The 27,334-nt window shown below is 30.9% G+C and overlaps 1 protein-coding gene across 1 annotated transcript in view; it reads left to right on the top strand.

Annotated features, from left to right (window-relative positions):
* The first annotated feature begins 3,417 nt into the window (after positions 1-3,417).
* Positions 3,418-27,334, top strand: part of LOC132755046 (uncharacterized) — a 37,952-nt gene continuing 14,035 nt past the window's right edge. The window contains exons 1-13 of the mRNA XM_060745837.1: positions 3,418-3,595; positions 8,852-8,920; positions 9,736-9,836; positions 10,921-11,016; positions 15,157-15,267; positions 16,017-16,167; positions 18,277-18,431; positions 18,790-18,928; positions 19,444-19,558; positions 20,502-20,603; positions 21,222-21,427; positions 24,855-25,021; positions 26,718-26,859. Of these exons, the coding sequence (XP_060601820.1) occupies positions 3,519-3,595; positions 8,852-8,920; positions 9,736-9,836; positions 10,921-11,016; positions 15,157-15,267; positions 16,017-16,167; positions 18,277-18,431; positions 18,790-18,928; positions 19,444-19,558; positions 20,502-20,603; positions 21,222-21,427; positions 24,855-25,021; positions 26,718-26,859 (1,631 nt within the window). The 5' untranslated portion in view covers positions 3,418-3,518. The remainder of the gene's footprint in view (positions 3,596-8,851; positions 8,921-9,735; positions 9,837-10,920; positions 11,017-15,156; positions 15,268-16,016; positions 16,168-18,276; positions 18,432-18,789; positions 18,929-19,443; positions 19,559-20,501; positions 20,604-21,221; positions 21,428-24,854; positions 25,022-26,717; positions 26,860-27,334) is intronic.

Genomic DNA, 27,334 nt, shown 5'->3' with positions numbered 1-27,334 from the left:
ATCTACTCTTTTCTAACATTTATATCCTTAAGAATCCTCTTCAAGCAATCCAACATATTCATAATCTTTGCCCATCTTTCCCCATTCGCATTCGAATATTTTCCTTATTTGATGCATGTATTTGCTTCAGCGTTGGAATTGCGTACTTAAAACTGAATGTTTAACATTAAAATTTTACAAATTGAAAGTAATATAAGAAATATATCTACTTGATAATCTTGTAAAACATTTTAACTAAATGTAGTATTCTTATAACTTCGTGTTAAATATCAAAGCTAGTATGTTTATATTAGTCACTTGCTTCATTTTGACAAGGGTTTTTAAAGTTCTCTCCTGACACACAGAAACATTAAAATTACACACGACTCTATTTCAGTCGTGTACTGTTTGATTAGCTTTAAATCGAATAATTGAGGCGTGGCCCAATAGTTAATACTATAAATAGTGTATGATAGTATGATATGAATGAGGTTATGGGAGTAAATATGTGATGAACGATTGATGGACAAGTCAGAATATATCTATAGGGAAAACACACCATTTTATTGGTGGTTATAATAATGGAAAATGTATATTTAATAATGCAAATGTAATAGTCCTTTTACATATAATTCTGCATAAAATATTTAACTTATTACTTTTTTAATCTTCGAATTAAATATTTTTTATAATTTCATCTAAAATATCTATCTTAGTTCTTTTATTTTGCTTCTTTTAAAGTATTTTAGCTAGTATTTTTCTATTAGGGTCCACTTCATATAAAGTTTTAAACTGTTCCTTTTTCAAATTTTTCTTTAAATAAATACTAAATCTGTAACTTTTTATAACTGCATATAGAAAATTTAAACTTGTATTTCTATATAACTTTATATAAAGTATTTAAACTAGTAATTATTGTAACTTCATAATTATTAAGTTTTAAAACTAGTACATTTTATAAGTTAATGCAGAATGTTTAATGTGAAATTATAGAGCTTCATATAAAATATTTTAACTAGTACTTTTTATAACGTCTGATAAATTATTAAAACTTGTGTTTAATAAACTTCATATAAATGTTTGAATGAGTACTTTTTATAACGTCATATATAGAAGATATTGAATCAGTGTATGTTCAATGCTGACTTTATTGAACGAGTTGAATAACATTATATTATCACTATGCGAGCCTCTCGTATTTTGTTCATAAAACAATACCTACAAGACACTTCACCAAAATGAATTTGTTGATTTTCTTTTCTTTCAAGAAAGTAACAAATAATTTAACAGCAATATTCTGTGAAGAGAACATATTTTAAAGACACAAATGTTCATTAATTCTAATCAGTCTCAGTTTTAATCTATTTTCATTTTTCTTTTGCTTTATAGACATTTTTATTTTTAAGTAAAAACGTTACTTTGTCCATATGTACGGAAGCGTCCTGGTGCCAATTTATAATGTTCTATAAAAAAATAAACTCCTACGTAGGAGATAAAAAAGCCTATAATTAGGAGTTTGTAACTCCTACGTAGGACTTTTAAACTCCTACGTTGGACTTTATAACTCCTACGTAGGACTTACAAAGTCCTACATAGGACTTTGTAACTCCTACGTAGGACTTTATAACTCCTACGTAGGAGATAAAAAAGCCTAATTAGGAGTTTATAACTCCTACGTATGACTTTTAAACTCCTACGTAGGACTTTTTAACTCCTACGTATGACTTTTTAACTCCTACGTAGGACTTTTTTAACTCCTACGTAGGAGATAAAAAAATCCTAATTAGGAGTTTATAAGTCCTACGTAGGACTTTTAAACTCCTACGTAGGACTTTTTAACTCCTACGTAGGACTTTATAACTCCTACGTAGGAGATAAAAAAGCCTAATTAGGAGTTTATAACTCCTACGTAGGACTTTTAAACTCCTACGTAGGACTTTATAAGTCCTACGTAGGACTTTATAACTCCTACGTAGGACTTTAAAACTCCTATGTAGGAGATAAAAAAAGCCTAATTAGGAGTTTATAACTCCTACGTAGGACTTTTAAACTCCTACGTAGGACTTTTTAACTCCTACGTAGGACTTTTAAACTCCTACGTAGGACTTTTTAACTCCTACGTAGGACTTTATAACTCCTACGTAGGACTTTATGACTTTATAAGAAATGCATACAGAATGTTTTGCAAATCTCAACATTCCGGACCGGTATATCGGCGAAGGAACAAGACACTTAAAAAACACTTACTCGACATCAAGCATATATATCAAAATATGAAAAGGCTTTAATGATTACGATTTCAATACGAACTAGCTGAACAAAAAAGAGCAATTTATCCATTTTCGGCCGTTTCAAATGATTAAATCCTTATAGGGGGCAGGGGGTAGTGAAGTGTCTTGTTCCTGCTCCGTAAAGTTTAAGAAGATAACGGTTTGCGGAGCATTATGCATGCATATGTTTAATAATGAATTACATTGTATATCCTACTTTGAACAAAGTTTAACCCATACATTTTGTGTACATGTGTATAATAAATATAACTAAACGTACATAATACAGAATCATCGTTTAATAAATGCAGAGAATGACAAAATCATCTCTGGCTACAGACTAAAGGTATTTACTAAAGTGGCTTGCCACAATTACAACTTGACACATATGAGCCGCGCGATGACAAAACCAACATAGTGGGTTTGCGACCAGCATGGATCCAGACCAGCCTGCGCATCCGCGCAGTCTGATCAGGATCCATGCTATTCGCTATCAGTTTCTCTACTTGTAATAGGGTTTGTAAGCGAACAACATGGATCCTGATCAGACTGCGCGGATGCGCTATGTTGGTTTTGTCATGGCGCGGCTCATATAATTATTTTCCTACATAATATGCTTTCTTAAGTTATACTCTAGCATACATGTCCGTCGAACTCTTTGCTTTCAGTTCTTTGATATGTATTCTACGTAGGAGTTATAAAGTCCTACGTAGGAGTTTAAAAGTCCTACGCAGGAGTTACAAAGTCCTACGTAGGAGTTATAAAGTCCTAATTAGGCTTTTTTATCTCCTACGTAGGAGTTATAAAGTCCTACGTAGGAGTTACAAAGTCCTACGTAGGACTTATAAAGTCCTACGTAGGAGTTAAAAAGTCCTACGTAGGAGTTACAAACTCCTAATTAGGCTTTTTTATCTCCTACGTAGGAGTTTATTTTTTATAGAACATTATGAATTGGCACCAGGACGCTTCCGTACATATGCCTTTATTATTTCCATGTTTCTTCAAGTGTTAAGCTTGAATCATTACATAGGAAAAAGACGGTAAGTTTTGCAGGAAACCTTTTAAACAGAATATTTAAAACATGTTCAAATGAAATGAAACAACCCCTTACTGAGTCTTCCTAACTTCCTTGTCTGCGGATATATTAGATCCATGTTCCGCCCAAAGTTTATTCCGTCGCCCGCGCTTCAGCAGAGTAGATTGTTATAAACAAGAATCTTTGGTTTTTGTTTTTATAAATGCGACATTAAAACAGACTAATATTTCAAAATGAAGCTTACTTATTTATTTATTACAACGGTAGTGTTTTACATTGTATTGTTGGAAACTGCGGACGCATGGAGGGGGTAAGTGATATTTTACTCTTACAAAATCTGTTGACTGAAAGTGATTATGAGACTTAAAGATAGAGATATACAATGCTCATCTGTGGGTATAATATTCTTACTGCAGAACATTATTGAAGTCTAGGAAATTATTACTGAACATGTCTTATCTCAATAAGAGAATGCATAAATCATGCATGTGAATCTGCATTCCCTATAACATACGCATGTAAAACTATTGCTATTTTCTCTCAGCGAGATTTAATTTCAAGAATATACTGACTCCCTTATATATTTTATATGCCTTAAAGAAAAAAAAAACCTTTGTATAATGCATATCTTTAAAACAAAATTGACAGGTTATATGATATACATAACATAGATCTTAAAGACATTACACACCATTAATCACAAATATGCATAGTTTCCTCGATGAAAGTTGGAAATTTAAGAAAACAGAATGTTATTATAAATGTGCACTTTTACCATATGAACCTCATGAAAAAAAGATGTATGAAAGTATTCATTAGATTCTCTTGGTATAATAGATTGCTTCTATTATGATAATATTTAATGGCCCTTTTCTTGTTTTGATTTAAAAATCATGTAAATGAAAATGACTGATATGTACGGAAACGTATAGCGACCACCCCTATATGTTAGTTAAAACAGAATTTTTGACAATTTATTTAATACATGTTATATATCTAACCAATTTTTACAAACTAACTTGATCTGAAATATTTATCTAGTAATATCTACAGCCTCTGCATGTTGGTCAAAACAGAAATTACGACAATTTATTTTACACACGATATTTATTTGACCAATATTTACATTGTTATTTGATCTTGAATATATATCATTTACTCAGTCTGCTGTTAATAGTGCTGGATTCAAATTTATGTGACATTTTTTCTGTTCATTTATATGTATTAGTTTTATATATTGAGTTTTTTTATTCGCATACCTCTGTCATTATAAAATATAATATAACATATATTACAATTTATATTTGAGGACAGTAAAATCTCGAGCAATAGAAAGCCTTTTTAAGGATTATATTTGAGGCTTTTTGTATTCCAAAGATTAAGGAACGTTTAAATAATTGTGCTTCAGATAGTGTTACAAGATAAAGATTATATAAAAAAGACAAACTCCGTTAGTTGTTAATAAGCATAAATAAGCTAGTGAAGTAGTACCTGATGTAAATTAGTTATCATAGAAACCATTATATTTTTGTAAGATATATAATATATAGAGCTTAAAACGATAACTTCCGACAAATTTACCATTTTAAATGTATGTACAGAGGATGGTACATGACAAATTTTATATAAAAAGGCATATTCGCCCAGTTGATGTTATTATAGGAACATAGATCCTAAAGCTTAAGCGATATTTCGTCTTATATGATGTGTGACACGAGAAAAGTCAAGAAATTTGTATTTGATAAAGGAAGCAATTAAATAAAGTTATATTGTAAATCATATATAATACGTATTTTTTGTAATCTATCGTACGTTTTTTTTTTATCTTATAATGTATGATAAACTACTCTTAACTTTTTGACAAAATGAAAAAATAAAACATTTACATCTTTTTAAATATGTAATTCCTTCCGCAAATCATATTTGCATATAACAAACATACTATAAAACTGTTAAAAAGGTCATTTGATATGTATCATATAGAGATGGTCGCTATACGTTTCCGTAGGATATGCTGAATCTACCTTTTTGTTATATATATACTAGTTATGTAGATTTTATCTTAGGTTCATTTACACCGACTTCGATACTAATTCTTACGAAAGAGTAAACTGACCCCCTTATATTATTTATATGCCTATTTAAAATACGACGATACATGATTACAACATAGTTCGTAACGTTTTTTTTTAAGTTATATATATATAGTTCATATTGAACTTTTCTCTTCTTTGGCTACTATACTAATAAAAATACGTATTTTACTGAAGACTTTCTTAAGAACTTACTTTTATTTTTAAATTTTATAAATGATATGTTTTTTCCTGCCTTTCATCGAAATTCTACTTTGGAAAGCAGGCGCTTCCTTTGGGTATTCCGCTTTTATTTATTTTAAAAAATAAAAATATATGTTTTCGGGGCATTACTTGTTCGACAGATATTGAGATTATATAATTTAATCTAAACCCAAGTTTTAAGCTTAGATGTATGTTTTATGTGTTTCATACCGTAGCTTAAGAATAAGAATCGAAGTCGGTGTAAATGAACCTAAGTTAGCATCTTCATAACTGGTAGGCCCTAACATAAATAATAACAAAAGGTAGATTTAGCATATCAGTCATTTTCGTTTACATGGATTTTAGATCAAAACGAGAAAAGGGCCATTTAATGTTATTATACCATGAGAATCTAATGAAATATATAATTCCATACATCTTTTTTCACCAGGTTCATATGATAAATACGGAAGAGTATACTGACCCCCCTTATATATTTTTTATGCCTTCAAGAAAAAAAAACCTTTGTTTAATACATATCTTTAAAAAATTGACAAGTTATATGATATTTTAAGTAGATCTTGCAGAGTTTTATCTGTTATTATACACCATAAATCACAAATATGCATTGTTTCTTCGATGATATTTGGAAATTTAAGAGAACAGAATGTTCTTTTTAACATACAGTAGTTGTGCACTTTAGCCTTTATCATATGAATCTCATGAAAAAAGATGTATGAATTTATAAATTAAATTAGATTCTCATGGTATAATAAGTCGCATCTATTATTAAAATATTAAATAGCCCTTTTCTCGTTTTGATATAAAAAAAAACATGTATAACCATTAAAAAAGATGTAAGAAATACTTATAGTACAGGTTACTCAAAGTTTCAATACCATTTATATAAAAATAATATATATCAGTTAAATTATAATATTTTATATAATACTGGCAAGGTACTCGTGTACCGCAAACGTGTTATCATAACGATCAACTTATTTTAGGAAACATGTAAAACATCATCTAAGCTAAAAACTAAGGTAAAGAATATATATATAATATATGATTATATCATCTCTATATCTGCCAAACAAATAGTGCCTCGAAAACATACTGTTTTCAAATAAATAAAAAGCCTTTACTCCAAGAAAACGTCTGCTTCTTGAGGTAGAATTTCAATGAAAAGAAGAAAAAACATATTTCTCATAAATAAAAGTAAGGTCTTAAGAAAGACTTAAGTTTATTATACGTATCTTTAACAGTATAGTAGCCAAAAAAACAGAAAAGATCAATATGAACTATATATATAACTTTTAAAAAACCATTTCGAACTATGTTGTTATCATGTATCGTCGTATTTTAAACAGGCATATAAAATATATAAGGGGGGTCAGTATACACTTCCGTAGATAAAGGCTAAAGTGCACATCTACTGTATGTTAAGAACAACATTCTGTTCTCTTAAATTTCCAACTATCATCGAAGAACCTGTGCATATTTGTTATTTTATGGTGTATAATAACAATTAAAGTTCTTTAAGATCTACTTGATATATCATGTAACCTGGCAATGTTTCAAAAATTATGTATTATACAAAGTTTTTTTCTTTCTTCTTTAAGGCATATAGAATATATAAGGGAGTTCAGTACAGTATACTTTTCGTATATCCTTAAACTACCTTGTGAATCGCATAAAACATACATCTTAGCTAAAAACTCGGGTATAACGAATTTATAATACAGCAAACACCATTTATTAGAGTAAAAAATAAGATTTCTTCATGAGTCGACAAGATTTTATATCACCCGAGCCGTTAGGCGAGGTTGATATTTTATCTTGGCAGGTAATATATCCACATATATCACTCCAAAACCAAAATAATAATTTTATTACCCTTCCCCTGCCGAGTTTATACGATTTTTAAAATAATAATTCTTGTTTCTTGAAAATGAAACGTCGAAATAAGATTCCCTTTAGGATGCCCCGTCATCACAACATGACGTCACATAAATACATGACGTATTTTTCCCCGTACCTAACGAATGTAAACAAGAGAAAATGAGTAGTCTATTGAGTCACTTTTTGTAATTAATATCAAGCTTTTACAAGGTCATATTTGTTTTCAATACTAATGAGGATATGTAAAATTACTTTACTTTGGTAAATATTTATCATTTGACAGTTAAAAAGTTCTTGTAAATCGGAATTTACACCGCGTAAATTCGAACCGTACGCGCATCACCTCAGCGCATGTTGTTTGCGAAGTGGGTTAACCAACGGGGAAATTTAGTGTGTATATTACCCGTCTGGCTCGGTAATATCAATTTCTTTCGGGTGATCAATCAAAAAGGCGGAAAAAATCTGGAAGGGTAATAAAAAACTATATAAACGTCACGTTTATCCAATGAAAAGCGACGTTACAAACGTGCAGTATTATAAAAACTATATATACATGATTATATCATCTCTATATCTGTGGAACAAATAATGCTCCGAAAACATACTTTTTTTAAATTAAATAAATCCGGTTAACCCTAAGGAAACGTCTGCTTTCCAATGTAGAATTTCAACGAAAAGAAGAAAAAATATATTTCCTATAAATAAAAGTAAGTTCTTAAGAGCATACGTATATCTCTAACAGTATAGTAGCCAAAGAAGAGAAACGATCGATATGAACTATCTTAATATGTTTTTTTTTTTTTTTTTTTTTTTTTTCCTTAAACATTATGAACAATGCTTTAATCATGTATCGTCTTATTGAGGGGGAGGGGTCAGTATACCATATAGATCTAACCCTTATAGTAATAAACAATTTAAGGTATCATTTATATGTAAACAACAGATATGTTCAAATGTATGATTATTAGTGGAAAAATGCTTATACAAATGATAACTTTAAAAAAAGTCATATAATAAGTCATTGAACCGATGTTCATAAATAGTTAATAAATGATTTCCTAGACTACAAAAAAGTTCATTATATCAACTGTTGAAAACATATTAGTATGAAATAGTTATAAACTTTTATACAATAGCTAATTTCATAATCATTTAGCTTACTCTACAGATTGTTAAAGTTAAATAAATGTATATATGTTATATTTAACACCAAGCGTGATAGACAGTTCCAGTGTCTGATTTTGAAGTATAACTGTACCAAAATAAGATAAAAAAAAGTTTCCTTCCTCTTTCATATATTTTTATAGTGGCATTTTAGGCATAAGAAACTCATGTTAGTGCGTTTTGCTTTGACACTTAACCTAAAGATTTTTCTTCAATTGTTATAGGAATTATTATTCGGTAAGACGGAGTAGAAATGTACTTGAGAGATACTGTGCATGCTGGTACTATTGGTGGTAAGTCTTCGTTACTCACATTTTAAATGAACTATTTAAAATCCATTCAGTTTTTTGTTTTATTTGTAACCGACGTCTGAAAATAACTTTTACAATTTCTATTAACACAAACTTACATTTAAACATGACCTTTTCCTCCAAAAGCACGGTGCAATTCCTTTGTGATCGACTGTCAATGACAAAAATAGTTTGGTAAATATGTTTAATCTAACTATTTAAAACATGTATGTTTATATATTCTTGTGTAAATTGAATAAAAATTAGGTTAAAATTGTATAATTGACAGATTTTGGACGATATTTGTGTATTGTGCACTATGTGAAGGTATGGTGTTATTCAGCCATTCCTTTTTTAAAAGTTTATAGAAATACACCGGCTCTAAGACTGACCAGTATTAAACTTTGCACAAGTCACTGTAGGGACATCGGCTGCGTTTCATAGAAAGTCCAAATGTGTCCTTAGTCCAAGGACTTAAGGCAAACTTCGGACTTACTAAGAAAAACGGAACACATTTTTCAAAGACTTTCATTTATTTCATATTCCTGAGAAAAGTTCAATAAATAGTGAAAAATAAGTAGTCAACTGCAAATTCTATAATTCCTTTTAATATACTAACGTTTCGGCTGAACAGCCTTCTTTAGGGCACATACATAAATAATGAGAAAAGTTCAGAAATTCAATTTTCTTCTGTGTTGCTATTCAAAATTGATGAAGGAGTAATAACATAGAAGTAATTAATTGGTATTTATTAAGAAAGACTAAAGATACGACTTTCTATGAGACGAAACCATGTTTGACATACTTTATTATTACAGGGGATGTTCATACTGGAGATATTACTGGAGAACTCATTACTATTATGAATATATTTGTAGACCTGGATATACACATAATGGAGATCGAAACTGTAACATACGTATGTAATTAATATATCATTAATGATTGACAAGTATTTTTGCTAAAGATTGTTAAACAACTAACATTTGTTGAAATGGAAATATGTATTTCAAATACTTAGTGGGAAATATAAAAAGATGTATTTTACTGAGACAAATGTGTATTCTCTTATAAACTACGACACAGGATTGAATCTTAGCCATGTAATAAAACAATTTTGGGATAGTTTAATTACTATTCAAATGTTTGACGCACTGTCAACAAACTAAACAAACTTGGCAGACTGTCCTACTGTTCAACTCAATCCTTAATCCGATTAGGTACAGTATACTTTCCCCAGTGTCTGTCAACAACAACTACGCGGCATATCATCAGAAAAAGACGTTGATAAGTACAAAATATGATAAACAAGATCGACAAGGAAAGGCGGCATTCAATGAACGCAGCCCCCACCCGACCCAGCAAGTTTAACAGAAGTCAAGTTCAATGCACTCCTAGTCAAACAATAATTTCAATTGTGAAATAGATTTTTAAGCATTTTCAAGTTGTTTTGTGATTATTTAGTCATAGATTGATATACATGTATTTAGATTATTACTTTGAGTAAATCAATTTTAATTCAATAAAAGACAACTTAAATAAATAAATTGTCAGAATACAAAAAAAAGTATATATTGTATTTGCTCATTTTTTAATTTCATAACTACATGTAACTGATATTCTTGCGCTTTCCAAAGTCGTCCATAGGCAGGGTCAATCAAACCGGGCCTGCAACATTTCTTATTTTATCGTTTAAGCTCTATTCCATTAGCGTTAAAGGTGTCAAGTACGACTACCTACTAATTACCATTGCCATTTTACAACAGTGATTGTCCAATTTATGTGATAGAAAAATATTACATTCGTGTTTTTCAATATCTTGAATTTATTAAACGAATACACACATTCTCGTATTTTATCACTAATTAAACTCGTTTTTTTAAATTCAGTGGTAATGCTTCTTTAATGCATGGGTTTTATAGGGTACCATGAGGAAAATAATATTGAATAGCAGGATATGTAAAGCTAATGGTGTCATGTTATTATTGTTGTTCTATTTCAAGCTGTATGTCGTCCGACGTGCCAGAATGGCGGAACTTGCACAAGTCCAAATGTTTGCCAGTGTCCTTCATGGTCTCAAGGAGTAGGATGCGCTTCATGTAAAATAATAAACAGATTATATGTATCGTTTTAAAGACTATGAATGTTGATTGTACATACATATTATTTGTATAACACATTTCACATTCAATATTTCAACATAATGTAGCAATCTGTAAATTTTATTGAAACCTGGAATATTGTAAATGAAATAATTCACTTTTTTCTGATTGAATTTTATTTTGATAGACCGACGTTGCTTATTCCAATGAATGCTATAGACCCTTTCATTTAAGCGATAACAGTCAGGGAAGAGTTACTTCCCTTACCGGATGTGACGTAAATGGGGGATAAAACTATGCAGGCCGCATAGAATGTTAGCTTATTGAAAAGTTAAATACGTAAATACTGATCGTTCAATTATGATTCTACCATTTAAAACTTACGCATGCATACATAAATTCAATATCAAGACAATAGAAAAAAAATACAAAAACAAAGATTGAGATTAATTCTCGCTACGGAGTGAAACAGCGAAATTTCAAAGTGAATATATTTATTAGATCTAGATTTGCTCTAATGCCAGGATAAGAAGCTAGTAAACTAAATCAATTTTTTATATTTTATAAACAACCATACACACTGAAATTGCCTATTATAAATTTAAATGGTCATTTTCTAGTTTTCTGTGATATTTTCAGTCATTTAGAAAATTCCGGCGTATTTGTAATAAGATTGCAATGTCTTTAAATGATTGTTTTTCAAGCTTTAATAGAACAATAACAGAACGCATTCTGCCATATTTACTGATTCTTTTTCATTATGCCGTATAAAAAAATATTTCAAAGAACCAGTGAAGGATATAATTTTATAAATATTCCGGAAAGAAGGAAAACCATCTGGCAATGACTTTTATAATTTTAGATTCGCACCAGAAGATATTAAGATAATTTTGATATTAAAAATCTATTCTTATGATTATAAAAATAGACACCTTTTCCCAGTTACTTATTTCATAGATAAATAGATGTGTATATATAAGCGCCACTGGGCCGTAACATATTAATCAACAGGGTGCATATGTTGTATATACAGGCGGCACTTAATTGGCTGTGATATCATAAATCACCAGGGTGCATTTTTAGAGTTATAACATTACATCAGATAACGTCACTTTTGTTAGTTGTCAAAATATTTATGGTCCGAATTTTGTTATGGATCATCCTAGGGACATTATTGGTCATGCCTTACTGATTTGATACTCGATCAAGAGTCCTACCTACTGGCACAGTCAAAAATACATAAAATTATAATTCAGTTAATAACGAATTTCTGTGAACGTGTTTCACAACTTGTTTTTTTTTTAATATTTGATAAGCTGAGTATGAATTAAAAATATCCTTTACCAGCTTAAATATATTGGTGTGATGTACGATTTTTTGAGAGTGCATTTTTGCAGACACAAATAGTATACAGTCAAGTACATTCAAAAGAATTTTACTTTTTATGCCTTTACATTTTTTTTTTTTTTGGGGGGGGGGGGGGAATTACATATATAGATTTATGTTGTTGTTTTTTGTCTTAGTAATGCTTAAATCAAAATGATTTTTTATAAGTTACCAGTATCTTGGAATTAATTATTACGCAGCCGTGTGTCGAAACTACAGAATCCTTACATTTTTGAAACTCAAAATATCTTCTGGGTATTGTATATTAGCAGAGACATAGATACATTATTTATATCTCTGGTATTAGCAAGATAGTACGATTTAACTGCCTGGTAAAATCTTTATTATTAAGAATCTATAACGAAAATGGTAATCATGATCAGTTACCCAGCAATATGGTCTATTATTAAAACAAATCGTTCATCTTATTATAGTAAACATTTTTATTCATTTCACCATCCTTTTTATGTAATATCTTATTCAATTACACACAATTTTGGCAATTTCAATCTGCCAATTTTACAAGAGAAAGGATTAAGATCTTTATATCCCTCTTTTTATTGTACTTAATCGTATCGGCATTGTCCACCGTATCCCCCAATGACGTCATCCAAGGGCGACAACTTGAATACGGTCTTAAATGAAAGGGTCTATAAAGACCCTTTCATTTAAGCGATAACAGTCAGGGAAGAGTTACTTCCCTTACCGGATGTGACGTAAATGGGGGATAAAACTATGCAGGCCGCATAGAATGTTAGCTTATTGAAAAGTTAAATACGTAAATACTGATCGTTCAATTATGATTCTACCATTTAAAACTTACGCATGCATACATAAATTCAATATCAAGACAATAGAAAAAAATACAAAAACAAAGATTGAGATTAATTCTCGCTACGGAGTGAAACAGCGAAATTTCAAAGTGAATATATTTATTAGATCTAGATTTGCTCTAATGCCAGGATAAGAAGCTAGTAACTAAATCAATTTTTTATATTTTATAAACAACCATACACACTGAAATTGCCTATTATAAATTTAAATGGTCATTTTCTAGTTTTCTGTGATATTTTCAGTCATTTAGAAAATTCCGGCGTATTTGTAATAAGATTGCCAATGTCTTTAAATGATTGTTTTTCAAGCTTTAATAGAACAATAACAGAACGCATTCTGCCAATATTTACTGATTCTTTTTCATTATGCCGTATAAAAAATATTTCAAAGAACCAGTGAAGGATATAATTTTATAAATATTCCGGAAAGAAGGAAAACCATCTGGCAATGACTTTTATAATTTTAGATTCGCACCAGAAGATATTAAGATAATTTTGATATTAAAAATCTATTCTTATGATTATAAAAATAGACACCTTTTCCCAGTTACTTATTTCATAGATAAATAGATGTGTATATATAAGCGCCACTGGGCCGTAACATATTAATCAACAGGGTGCATATGTTGTATATACAGGCGGCACTTAATTGGCTGTGATATCATAAAATCACCAGGGTGCATTTTTTAGAGTTATAACATTACATCAGATAACGTCACTTTTATTAGTTGTCAAAATATTTATGGTCCGAATTTTGTTATGGATCATCCTAGGGACATTATTGGTCATGTCTTACTGATTTGATACTCGATCAAGAGTCCTACCTACTGGCACAGTCAAAAATACATAAAATTATAATTCAGTTAATAACGAATTTCTGTGAACGTGTTTCACAACTTGTTTTTTTTTTAATATTTGATAAGCTGAGTATGAATTAAAAATATCCTTTACCAGCTTAAATATATTGGTGTGATGTACGATTTTTTTGAGAGTGCATTTTTGCAGACACAAATAGTATACAGTCAAGTACATTCAAAAGAATTTTACTTTTTATGCCTTTACATTTTTTTGGGGGGGGGGGGGGGGGGGAATTACATATATAGATTTATGTTGTTGTTTTTTGTCTTAGTAATGCTTAAATCAAAATGATTTTTTATAAGTTACCAGTATCTTGGAATTAATTATTACGCAGCCGTGTGTCGAAACTACAGAATCCTTACATTTTTGAAACTCAAAATATCTTCTGGGTATTGTATATTAGCAGAGACATAGATACATTATTTATATCTCTGGTATTAGCAAGATAGTACGATTTAACTGCCTGGTAAAATCTTTATTATTAAGAATCTATAACGAAAATGGTAATCATGATCAGTTACCCAGCAATATGGTCTATTATTAAAACAAATCGTTCATCTTATTATAGTAAACATTTTTATTCATTTCACCATCCTTTTTATGTAATATCTTATTCAATTACACACAATTTTGGCAATTTCAATCTGCCAATTTTACAAGAGAAAGGATTAAGATCTTTATATCCCTCTTTTTATTGTACTTAATCGTATCGGCATTGTCCACCGTATCCCCCAATGACGTCATCCAAGGGCGACAACTTGAATACGGTCTTAAATGAAAGGGTCTATATGTTTGTTCCCATTCGTATATTAATGTAAAGAAGATTAAAACAGTACGATTTGATGGAATCAAAATAAATGTGAAAAACTAAAATTAACTCTATAGAAAATATGAACAGTACATCAACTGTAAAGCTATATAAAATAACGCGCATTATATAGAAAAAAAAGAGACTATTTTATAGTGTGCCTAAACTTTTTAGTATTTTCTAGAATGTTACATTTCTTGTGTATGATATGCAAGTTAATATTTTCTCTCACAGCATAAATATATATTGCAGTGACATGTTCTTATAGAAAGCCTTGTTACCCTGGAAATTGCACAAGTGGCACTGATTGTACGTGTGAGCCTGGCTTCATAAAACAAAGTCAATCTGATGGTTGTATAGGATGTAAGTTCCGTAAACTTCTATCTCGATGGTTACTGGTTCAGTTAATACTGTGAACAAATGATAACCGTCCCATGATTTCTACATCAAACAATACTGTAAATACTGTAAATAAATGATTACTATTTCCATGATTTTACTTCAGTAAGTAATATTATCATACAATGTCGGTCTCGAAGAATCCTGCTTCAAGCAATGCTTTAAAAAATGATTAATAGATCTATCTCCATAAACTGTACTTCATGCAGCCCTGTAAACAAATAACAACCGTCCCAAAGTTGCTGCTTAAGTAAATACCGGACACTTTAATAAAGTTATAACCTTCTCCATGAATTCTGCTTCAAACATATTGTAAATTAATGATTACCACCCATGATTGCTGTTTCAAGAGGTACTGGAAATATCTGTGAGCAGTATAATAAACGAATGTTTACAGTCTCCATGTTAACTGCTTCATTTATTACTTAAACATTAACCAAAGATAAAAAAAATCAGCAATGGCACGCAGCAAATGTTTATTTTGCATGCGTATTCACACAATTTAATTGCAGCGAACTTGCCGTCTTACACGTAGCAACGGTTCTTTAATCATTTGCCGATGCACTGTACCTTTCGACGAGCCAAATATCTTTTAACAACCTCGCATACGCCAGTAAGTATAGTTAGGGAATTCTCACCTTGATTAAGCAAGGCAATACAAGCATTCTATGCTGTAAACTATACATATTCATTTATCTTCATATATTTGACAGTTGATTCTACACGTGAAGAGCTTCGTCCAGTTGTCGGTAAGAGTAACGTAACATTGTCTCATATCAGAAGAGTTGATGGTAAAGTTGATTTTATGTTCATATTAGAGGGTCTGGAGGAGAAAGAGGCGGGGAAAAAAGAAATTATTTGGAGGTAAGACAATAAACTGATGCTATATAATGAGCATAAGTTCAGTCATATATATTGTATATATAATTATAATAATATTATTATATTATTAAGTTTAAATAAAATCATACATGTATTAAGTGAGTTTGTCATCAGCATAATATTGTTTTAACCAACAAGTTCAACAAATTTAGTACTGAACCTACACGAATATAAATTGAAAGTAAGTCCTGTATATATAGAAAAAAAGAATTTTCTGTTTATTATATACATTTTTCTCTTTTTTGACATTACAATTTGAAAGATTTGTGTATTGGCTGAATTTAGAAGAAAGTAGTCCGACAAGACACCAGTGAAAATGTTGACAATATGTTTCACTGCAATGAGTAAGAAAACAGTGAAAACAAGGGAAATAAAACTACACATTTATTTCATCAATATTTCCCAAGTTAAAATATTTTGTTTATTACTTATCAAGAAATCAGGTCGGTGTGCAGTTAAATATTGTTTATGGTATAACATGTATAACGTTAACAGTTTGTTTTTACGTTATGTTTGTATAACGCAAATGATGTCACGTTGCATTGTTTTACACTGTAGGTTATAAAGAGGATATTTGTTTGTTTTGCATGTGTTCCGGAATGAAATATATTTCATTCTGACTTGTGTTAAAAACAAACATATTTTTCTATTTCTTTCATGTTTTTAATTATTTTAAAGTCATTTAATGAAACCGTTTATGAATTATAAAATAGCTGTTTCATTTCTTAATATAGTTCATGTCTTTATTCTTTCAGTTTGATTTTATTAATTTTTCAAAAATTTAAAGATTTAATTTGTAACGTTACTCTAAGTTAACAATTCAAAACCAAAATGTAATGTTAGTCATGAAAATAGAGGAAAATGATATCCGTAGCATTACAGTATATTGACGTAATTTTCATGCCTTTTATGAAGGACTTGCACAGACAGGATGATCCCGATTTCCATATTGTAAAATTCAAAAACGATAAACATAAAAAGGACGGAAAATATCAATTGTTATTCTTGCTTATTTTTGCGTATGTTTGAACATCTTATCGGAGGGAGTACTTCTTATATACGTGTTTTGACGGTTTTTCGCCCCGTCCCCCTTTTTGAGGCCTCAAACAGTGAAAAAGATGCCCTATTTTGGCCCCAAACTGTTTTTCGTTTGAGAAATGTTGATAAAAAAGTGATCTTCTTTTCGGCGCCGCCCCATATCAAAAAGGTACATCAAGGGGTTGCCAGAAGGGGGCGGTCTCCCCACCCTTCTCATCGGCCAAGGATATTTTGGACATGCGACAGGCCAAAAATGGCTTCAGGTCGATTATAAGGTAACGTGTAACCAACGCTGAAAAGCCTTTTACTCTATCTCAATATGTTGAGAAATTGTGATTTTTGGCAATTTTGAGACTTACCTCCGTTGTCATAATAACAGGAAACTTAAATTTGAGCAAACTGTTACAGAGGCTTTGGTTCAGTCAACATTTGTGCCAAGTTTTATCAGTGTTCATGTTGAAGCATTTTTCATAGTTTCATAGCAGTTTTGTTTTGTAACAGGAGGCTTTTCAATGAAAAAGGCCATTTTTTACAATATGCCCATGAGGTAAAGGATTAATTAAAAAAACACAAAACAACATTTTTTCACCAAAATTAGGTGAAAGCACACGTGTTGACATGGAAAAACTAGATTTGGGTGATTCCAAGGTTTTTCATCATTTTTTTGTTAAAATGAACTGCCGCAGATACATATACATTAAATTTCTGCAGATCAACACTGTTTGGTGTGCAAAAATGTTGGTTGCTGCTGAAAAGTGTTACTGTTCAGAAGTTAAATTTTTGTGAGAAAAACACGATGACACTGTTATAAAGAAAAAGTTGCCCTGCAGACATGTGTCCAATAGAGTTCGCATTATATACATACAATCCGTAAGCGGTATTCATTACCATATATTGAGCGATTATTTCCTTCTCTGTGTAAAGTGACAAAATCACGAGTCATGTAAGAATTTAAAATAAAAAAGTATGTTCAATTATTGTTTCAATTTCTTAATCATGTCAATTGTAAATTAAAAGAACATGTTTTTATAAAAAGAGCGTTTAATTTTACAGCAACCAGAAGCGATTCAATAATCTCTATTTCGAGTATATAACATATTTCACCCAGCCGGAAAACTTGCCAAAGAGACCAATCTATGTGTCTGAAACAGAAATAGGAATAGTAGAAAGCATCATAGAAGCAAACGTCAGCAAAGTCGCCAGAGATGGTAAGGCGATTTATTACATGGAGACATGTTTTCTCTGATTACTAATACACAAGTATAACTATGAGACATGTTTTCTCTCATTAGAACTTCTAACATTATAATTATGAGACTATTCTCTTACATGGATAGCTATGATTTCAACTTCGATTATTTTTCTCTTACTAGAATTGCTGTGAAACGTTTTATCTAACTAAAGGCTAATATTGATATCACAAGACATGTTTTCACATGTTTCCTAATATTGTAACAACGACCCATATTTTGTTTAATTATTATATTGTTACTACAAGACAATATATACAATTCCATTTCCCTTTATTTAAGGTAAAATTAAACAATGTATAACCAACCTTTTCAGGAGGTATAATTAGAGATGAGGGATCATTTAAAGTCTACAAATGTGAGGGTGGTTTCTCAAAGAACAATCCAGCAGCTGAGCTGGCCACATGTATAATTGACGATGATCAGTTCAAGACACTCATTGAACATGGAGATTGGTAAGATAGTCTTATCATAATAAATGTATTCCATCCATTTGTTTCAGCAAATAATGCATATATGGATATTTACAACAACCCATTCTAATTTATTATAAAACTATTAAATACATAAGGATAACTATATCATGAAAAGAACAGCAACACTGAGGACTAAACAGAAATTAGGAAGCCAACTTTTCCAATGTGGCACTAGCATGACATTGAGTTACTTTGAGAAAATTGAACTTAAACAGATATGATTATACTTAAAACCAATCACAATAATTTCAAATCAATAATTACTCCTTTTTTATTTGATGAACGAAACACTCGAATTAAATAATATTATGGGACATGACTTGGACATTTTGTTAGAGAAAGGATTACAGTTGGAAAATAATTTGAAATCGAAGTGATAATTTAAATGGCCCATATCCAGAGCATCTATGTACATTTAAATATGTATTATTTACATTAAAAATAATACGTTCATTTATACGCTTGAAATATTCGAATATGTATTTATTGTGTAGGTTGAACATCAAGTTCAAGTCATCATCCGGGGGTTTCCAACAGTTGGTCAATATAGATGATCGGAGTAATCCATATGCTCGGAAATACTACAAAGGTCTGCAAGATATTCGAGAGGTAGGTTATTTATTTACAAATTGTATATTTGATTAATCTTAATTGAACTGATATACGTTTTAAAGTCCAGACCTAGTATAAGAAATATTTTAATTGTATGATATGTTTTGAATAAAGAATTACGTCAATGCAAGAAAATTGTAGATACAGTTTAGTAGAGTCAAGTAAATAACAGTTTAAACGTCTGTTCAACGTTAATAACTGAATTAAAGATACATGTATTTGTGTTTGGATTCATTTTCATAGATCTTTTCTATCATTCTAGATAGCCTTCGGAACAAAATTCGACAAAAAGTTGTTTTTTATTTATCAGATTTTTCAAACAAAACAGCACTGTCAATGTGTCGGTTTTTAAATACAGAGGGAGGGAATAAGAACGGCGAGTGCATTGTTGTGAAATATATTATTTGTTTATATGAGAGAAATTTTCGATAGTGTTAGAAATACATTTTCATTACAACTTGACAAACCAAAATAAAATTATATGTTAAAATCAAAATTAACAGAACAGTATTACAGATACATATCAGAAAAATATACACATTACATAAAAATGTTAAAAGGAAAGTATGTTTACTTTAATATACAACACACATATATTCTTCAATCAAATTTATCCGGGTCATTTTTTTGGTACACAATTACACCATCGGTCCATTTCTCTGGAAAAAAACGATACTCTAAAATAATATCAAATAAATCACAATTTGTCCGCATAAAATATCTTCGGAAAATGTGAAATACTCATCATTTAATAAACAGTCTGATCCGGAAGCTTTATTTGGTTATAAGGATTTTACCGCTTTACGGATCTCCTCACATGTAATGGGTAAATGGAAAGATTGTAATTTTAGACATAATCACATTTCATTAAAAAATCATTTTTGTTATTTACATTGGCATTGTTGTTTCAATCTATTTGTTCTTTTTTATGTTTTCTAAGGTACAGTTCAACTTCGACTTTGTTGCACCTAAACATTGTCTAGAAACAAAGACATGCAATTCAGCATCAGATATACTTCGTGTTGAAAAGGAATTCACAAAGGTAAATACAACCGAAATCAAATGTTAATAAAAAGGCCATAAATGATCTTGAGCTACTTTTTGGCAACATAAACATAAAAACGTCGTTTACATAGAAATGTAGTGAAAATATTTGAAAATATTCATTTATTTGTATACCGATGCGTTTTAAACAATTATTCAGGTTGATATATAATGCTTTTACTGCTATTCAGAACTAAATGTTTCGAATACCTCGTTTCTTTATATTCATATATTCTAGCACAAAAATTAAATCTTAAGTCAAAGTTACACATTCTTTGTCAGTTTAAAGTCCAGACCTAGTGGAAGAAATATATTTTAGTGGTATGATATATATTGAATAAAATTTATGTCAAGACAAGTAAATTATTCAGTTCACAACAACATTTCATTATTCTCGAAGAAACTTAAAAGTTCATTACAACATGACTGTAATATTTATCATATATCATTTTAACGAGATACTGTCATTTGTAAAATGAAACATAAACGTTGTCTTTTACGTTTTCTATGACTATAACAATCCATTTTGCTAAAGTATCGAATGATTACAGAAAAAAGATTGAACGTGTACCACATTTAAAGTGTTGAATATTTATTTGTTAATCTTTCAATTCAGGACCCTATAAAGATTCTCTGGTCCGGATGGATTGACGAACTCTGTGGCGTTTGGGAATATTACGTAGAAGTGTTTAAACTAACACCAGATCGATATGACAAACTTATCGAAGCAGAACCTTTAAAGCCTGTATTTACGAAAACCATTACACACAATAGAAACATTGCCTTTCCTTCTTACAAGCCGGAAGAACCGGGCATGTACAGGTAAAAAACAATTTTGTTAAGTTGTCTGTACTGTAATTATCGTCGATTATTTATTTTTCAATCTTTTTTTTTTCAGACTGTTAAATCATTTATCAAACGTTGTTTCATTATATTTGTTCAACTAGCTCATTCATTAACAGGTTCTCAAAACGTTATAAGGCAAGAGGATTTAGTTTTCAAAAAAACAGGGTCAATTACTTCCTCTATATCCATCACATTTCGTATTGGAGTGGCTACCCATGCCTCTCAAATACAGAAGTTAGGTCGATGGAAGTCTACAGCATATCGTAAATACATATGTTATACAAATTACTCTATATACAACTAATTAAATGTAATATTAAAACCACTAAATACATAAATCTGATGGCTCTAAACAGTTTTTGAATTGTATTTATGAAATTTTATTTATATTCTAAGATCTGTCGGTGCAAGGCAGCAGATCTTTAGGTAATTAAAATAGACAGATTTTTACAGCAAACTAAAGGTCATTTCAAACTTGAAATAATTGTCAGTGTAAGGCTGCATTTTTACTCTTTGCTGACGGTACTTGACTTAGCTCTCTTACTCGGTATCATAGTAATTATATCGTGACAACCTTGTGACTCATATATGAACAATTTGGCTTCATTTAGGTTTTATATATCAGACAGTACGAGGCTACAGGTTACATAATTAACATTTACTGATAAATACAGGTTAGGTTTTAACTACTACTATATAAAACCAATGAAGTAAAGTATCAACAGTTGAATAAATTGATGTAAATATTATGTGTGTATATGTTAATTAAGGTCTTTATGTCATTCGTAATGTTCAAATGCTATTAAATGTTTTTTATAGTTTCAGTCAGGAGTCTAAGGTCATTAATTTGAACATAAGTTTTATTCCACAGTTTTCTGCGTGTTAACATTATACCATTTGTCTACAGAGAACTCAGTTGCTTTTTTTACAATCATGTCGAATGTACCTGACAATTCAAAACTGTAGGCTACATTTTGAAGGAACCAGAAAGGTTCCTTGGTAATGTAAATATATAAAAGGGTTGGGCCAAAAGTTATAACAACATTATCGAAGGCCCTCCCAAATAGCATACGTTGCTTTTATATTTTTTTCATGAATTGAGATATTGTTATACATGATAATTCAAGTAAACTGTTTTAATAAGTATCTTTGTTTCAATCTTTAAACGGGTCAAAGAGATCAATGAGATCCGGATTGTCTTTTTCGACATCAGCAAGGCCTTTGATAAAGTGTGGCACAAGGGTCTCCTGCTTAAACTAAAATGTGCCGGTATTCAGGGACCCCTCCTCGACTGGTTTTCGGATTATCTTTCAAATAGACGCCAATATGTTGTCCTTCCTGGAATCAAATCTGATTGGTCTGTAATAAACGCAGGAGTTCCTCAAGTCTCGATTCTGGGTCCGCTTCTTTTTTTAGTTTATATCAATGATATTGTTGTTGACTTAAGGTCCTCTGTAAATCTTTTTGCCGACGATACCAGTTTGTATTTGATCGTTGATCATCCAGTTACTACGGCTGATATTCTTCAATCTGACATAAACAAGATTTCTTCGTGGGCTGACAAATGGCTAGTCAAGTTCAATCCTTCCAAATCTGAAACCATGTTAATCACACGTAAAACGTCACAACAGTTCCATCCACCCTTCCTAATGCAAAACCAGACCATATCTTCAGTGACATCTCACAAACACTTAGGCTTACACTTTTCTGACGATGGTACCTGGCATATTCACATTAATCATGTTAAGGAGAGGGCGTGGAAACGTATACATATAATGCGCAAATTAGAATTTCAACTTGATCGAAAATCTTTGGAAATAATCTTCTTATCATACATCAGTCCAATTCTAGAATATGCCGATGTTGTTTACATCAATTGTACTCAATATGAAAAAGCTGAACTAGATAAAATCCAACATGAAGCTTCTAGAATTGTATCTGGTGCTACTGCTACTAAACTTGTGTCTCTTCATGAGCTTCAACGAGAGGTCCCGCGGGAACCTCTGGACAGCAGAAGAAGGAAACATAAATTGATTCTTCTTTATAAGATGAAAAATGGACTCTCACCTGTCTACCTATCAACTATTGTCCTTCCGTCTGTAGGTGAAACCACACGTTATAATTTAAGAAATTCGAACGATATACAAGGCATTCACACAAGAACATCTTTATACTATAACGCTTTTCTTCCTTCAGCTCTCAGAGAATGGAATGAACTACCAATTGATGTACAAAATGCACCAACATTATCTGCTTTTTAGTGTCTTTTGAATAGAAACATAATAAAATGTCCAAAATTTTTCTATACAGGTGTTCGAAAATGGCAAATATATCATGCACGTCTACGAACAGAGTGCAGTTCTTTAAACTACCATCATAACAGAAAAAATATTGTAAACTCACCTTTATGTCAATGTGGATTGCTAGAAACTAACCATCATTTTTTCTTTGAATGCAAACAATACAGTACTATCAGACACAGCCTTTTCCAAACTCTTTCAGCCTACTGTAATGTCACTCTTCACACACTACTTAACGGCGATACAAACTTAAGTGACGATATCAATATCAGCATATTTCAGGCAGTTCAAATGTTTATCCGAGACAGCAAACGATTTTCATAGTCTATGATACATTGCTCCTCCAATTTACTCACCGAATAGATCCTCCTCTTTTCTTCTACTTATTAAATTAAGTTTCTTTGTGTATCTTAAATTATGAAATTCTAAACTTTATACATTTATAAACAGACAATTATTGCGTCTAATCTATTAAGTCCCTATTCATACATCTTTCAGATAGAAACTTCTACTCAACGCCCCTTTTTGTTTCTAGGTCGCTAATTTGACTTAGTGACGACAGTAACGAATCTTCTTCATTTTTGTAATCAATTACTTTTTACCTAAACTTCAATATTTCAAACATTTTCAAAACCCGTCATATTTATAGTAACTAATCTTATGTCAGGAAAAGGCCTTTATAAGCATTTTATGCTTTCGGATCTGATCCTTTTTCAGCATTGTATTGTATTATTTCACCATTGTATGTAAATCTTGTATGTGTAAAATGTTAGAAATAAAATATGTTTAAACTAAACGGGTCAAACTCTAATCCTAGTCAAGTTTCTCTGGGTGGCAGCAGGTTCTCCTTTTTGGGGATATTTACGTCCCAGATTGGTCCTTTCGATATAACTTTATACATACCATGTTTGTTATTATGTAACATTTGTCACTTATGGCTTTGCCTTGTTGATTTACATTCTTATTTTTTTAATAAATGCCCTATTTTATTCAACCTATGGGTTGTGTTTTTACCTCATACCAAACAAGTTCGCCTATGTAGTTTCATTTCGTTTGAACTGGTCAATATATAAATAATTGTTTTTTCTTTTACAAATATCAAGTGTTCTGGTGGAAACTAGAGATTTCGCAAATAACTCAAGAATAGCCAGAAGGCTTGTTTTATTTGATGACCAATCGGACATTATCCTCAATGAAAACCCTGACGGAAAACTGTACGTGAGTTCAGCTGTTAATGAAACTGGATATATGTGGCAGACTTCAAGTGAAGGTAAGTAACTTATTTTAAAAATACTTTGCTGTAAATACGTTATAGATATCCTTACAACAAATATTATTACATCTATTTGTTGTCATTCCAAAAACCTTATATTCGGCTCATTTGTGTGACATAAATCATTGTTTCCTTTTTGTTACTGAATTACATTTGTCAAAGCGAACATGTGGACATTGCCAGGCGTAAGTTTTACGTTTTACATTGACTTAATATTTCAATGCTCCCCGTAAGAAGAACATAATATTTGCTGCCTAATCCGTTTTTCCGCCGTCTGAAATAACTTGAAATATTTAAAAGAAATTTGAATTAAACGTCACACAGTCATAAATAGTGGTAAAAAAACCCCATAATTTTACATTGCTTATTTTTTTTATTTAGTTATCTACAAATATTATACTAAAAAGTGTTAAATAATGCTTGTACAGATTATAACGTCTAAACTATCAAAGAAATCTCATTGAAGCTCTTCGAACTATTTTTGTTTTAATTATATCTTCTTACAAGATTCAATAATGTTTTCCCGAGAATAACTTAAAAGGTAATAAAGTTATTTTATTAACACTTATACAGTGATGGGTAATAATGACAGGACGTGCAGTGTATAGAGGCCATAATTCTATCTTGCTTAATCGTTGGTCACAGTATTTACAGTGACCTACCTCTGGCTTAAAACTTATATCTTTGAGTTTTACTCCGTAAAATTGCATGGAGATAAAATGTCACCACTTTGTGCCTAAATTTTATCGGGGTTGTCCGTGGCCGAGTGGTTAAGGTTGCCCACTTGCCACTCACCACTGTAGGCTCGAATCCCGACAGGGACTTTGGATTCTTTCATGTAAGGAGGCCATCCAGCCAGCTTACGGAACGTCGGTGGTTCTACTCAGGTGCCGATTTGTGCCTGAAATAATGCACGGAAGGGCGCATGAGGTATTCCTCCACCAGTAAAGGTGGAACGTCGCCATATGACGTTAAACCCAATTAAACAAACAAACAAATCAAAATTAACCCTGAAGTTCCGTAGTCGCCTGTAAAAGGTGCTTTTTGTGCCCTTACGGACGTGTGATTCCTGATTAAACATATACTATATAATGCATGTACTGTTAAAAAAACTACAATTTTATATAGTTTAGTTTTTTTAATAATCTCTCTGTATAAATGATTAAAGTGACATCTCTATAAATGATTAAGGTTACAATGCGCAAATTAAAGTGTATTTTGTGAGTGTATTAGTAACAATCAAAATAACTTTCTATTTTGCCACAATTTGTTCCAAGTAATTACAAATTATTTTAATATGTATAATCAATAACCACTTTGCCTCGTTTTTCTCCCTTTATCATAATTTTACATTTTGTAGGGATGTGAAGCAACTTGAAAAATAGTTTAGAATTTTATAAACACAAACTATAGGAACTAGAGACAGGAAATTGGGTGTCCAAGACCAATAATGCTTCGTACATGAAAAATTATACACATTTGTTCGTACAGGCTTTATTGACTAATGTGGAGAGTCAGATATTCTTATTATTCATTTTCTGAAGAAAGACTACTTTGAAAAAAATCATGTGATATTTAAAATAATTATTTAAACAAAAGGATTTAATGGTAATGGAAAAAACAACAATATTTTAATCAAATCAATAATTGTGTTATTGTTAACCATTATTATTTTTACCACCATCTTTTTCAGGAAATGATGTAACTATCGATGTAGCCTGGTCAAATCATTTTATTAATAGGTTAATTGAAGACAATAAGTTGCTTTATCGCGTTGACTCATATCCAATCCAATTCAAGGAAATTCAAGATGATGGCATACTTTATAGTCAAAAGTAAATACATGTATTTTGATACTTTCTCACTTAGATAAGTTTAGTTTTAACTTCTTTTAGTTCGAGAATAAAAGTCATGCAGTTCATCAAAAGCGCCATCGAGTCTGCTTACTAGAACTAGTTTAGCTGATGAATCATGGCGGGCTTGGATCCATGATGCCTAGGTTGAAAGGCATATATTGTACACAGGTGTTCTTATAATTGGGAAAAGATCAAGTGTATAAGAAAATGTGTGTTTCTATAAATTAAAAGAAAAAGTTCTTAAAAAAGTTATCATTGTAGTGCATAATTACTTACTGGATATGCCTATTTCTGATGTGTCTTCTGCGGAATATTCATAACCGCCTTCATCACCTTGAGTTATTGTAATTTCATTGTTAAGTCATTACCAGATGTTAGAAACTTAAGGGGTAAATCTGTAGCGCACCACTGTCATTAAGGACAAAGTAAATGTAGGAAAATAATACACGTCTTC

Source organism: Ruditapes philippinarum, unplaced genomic scaffold (genome assembly GCF_026571515.1).
Source record: "Ruditapes philippinarum isolate M1 unplaced genomic scaffold, ASM2657151v2 ctg4367_1_1_1_1, whole genome shotgun sequence".
Lineage (NCBI taxonomy): Eukaryota > Metazoa > Mollusca > Bivalvia > Venerida > Veneridae > Ruditapes > Ruditapes philippinarum.
The sequence above is the reverse complement of the archived record's forward strand: the minus strand, read 5'-3'. Positions and strand labels throughout refer to the sequence as shown.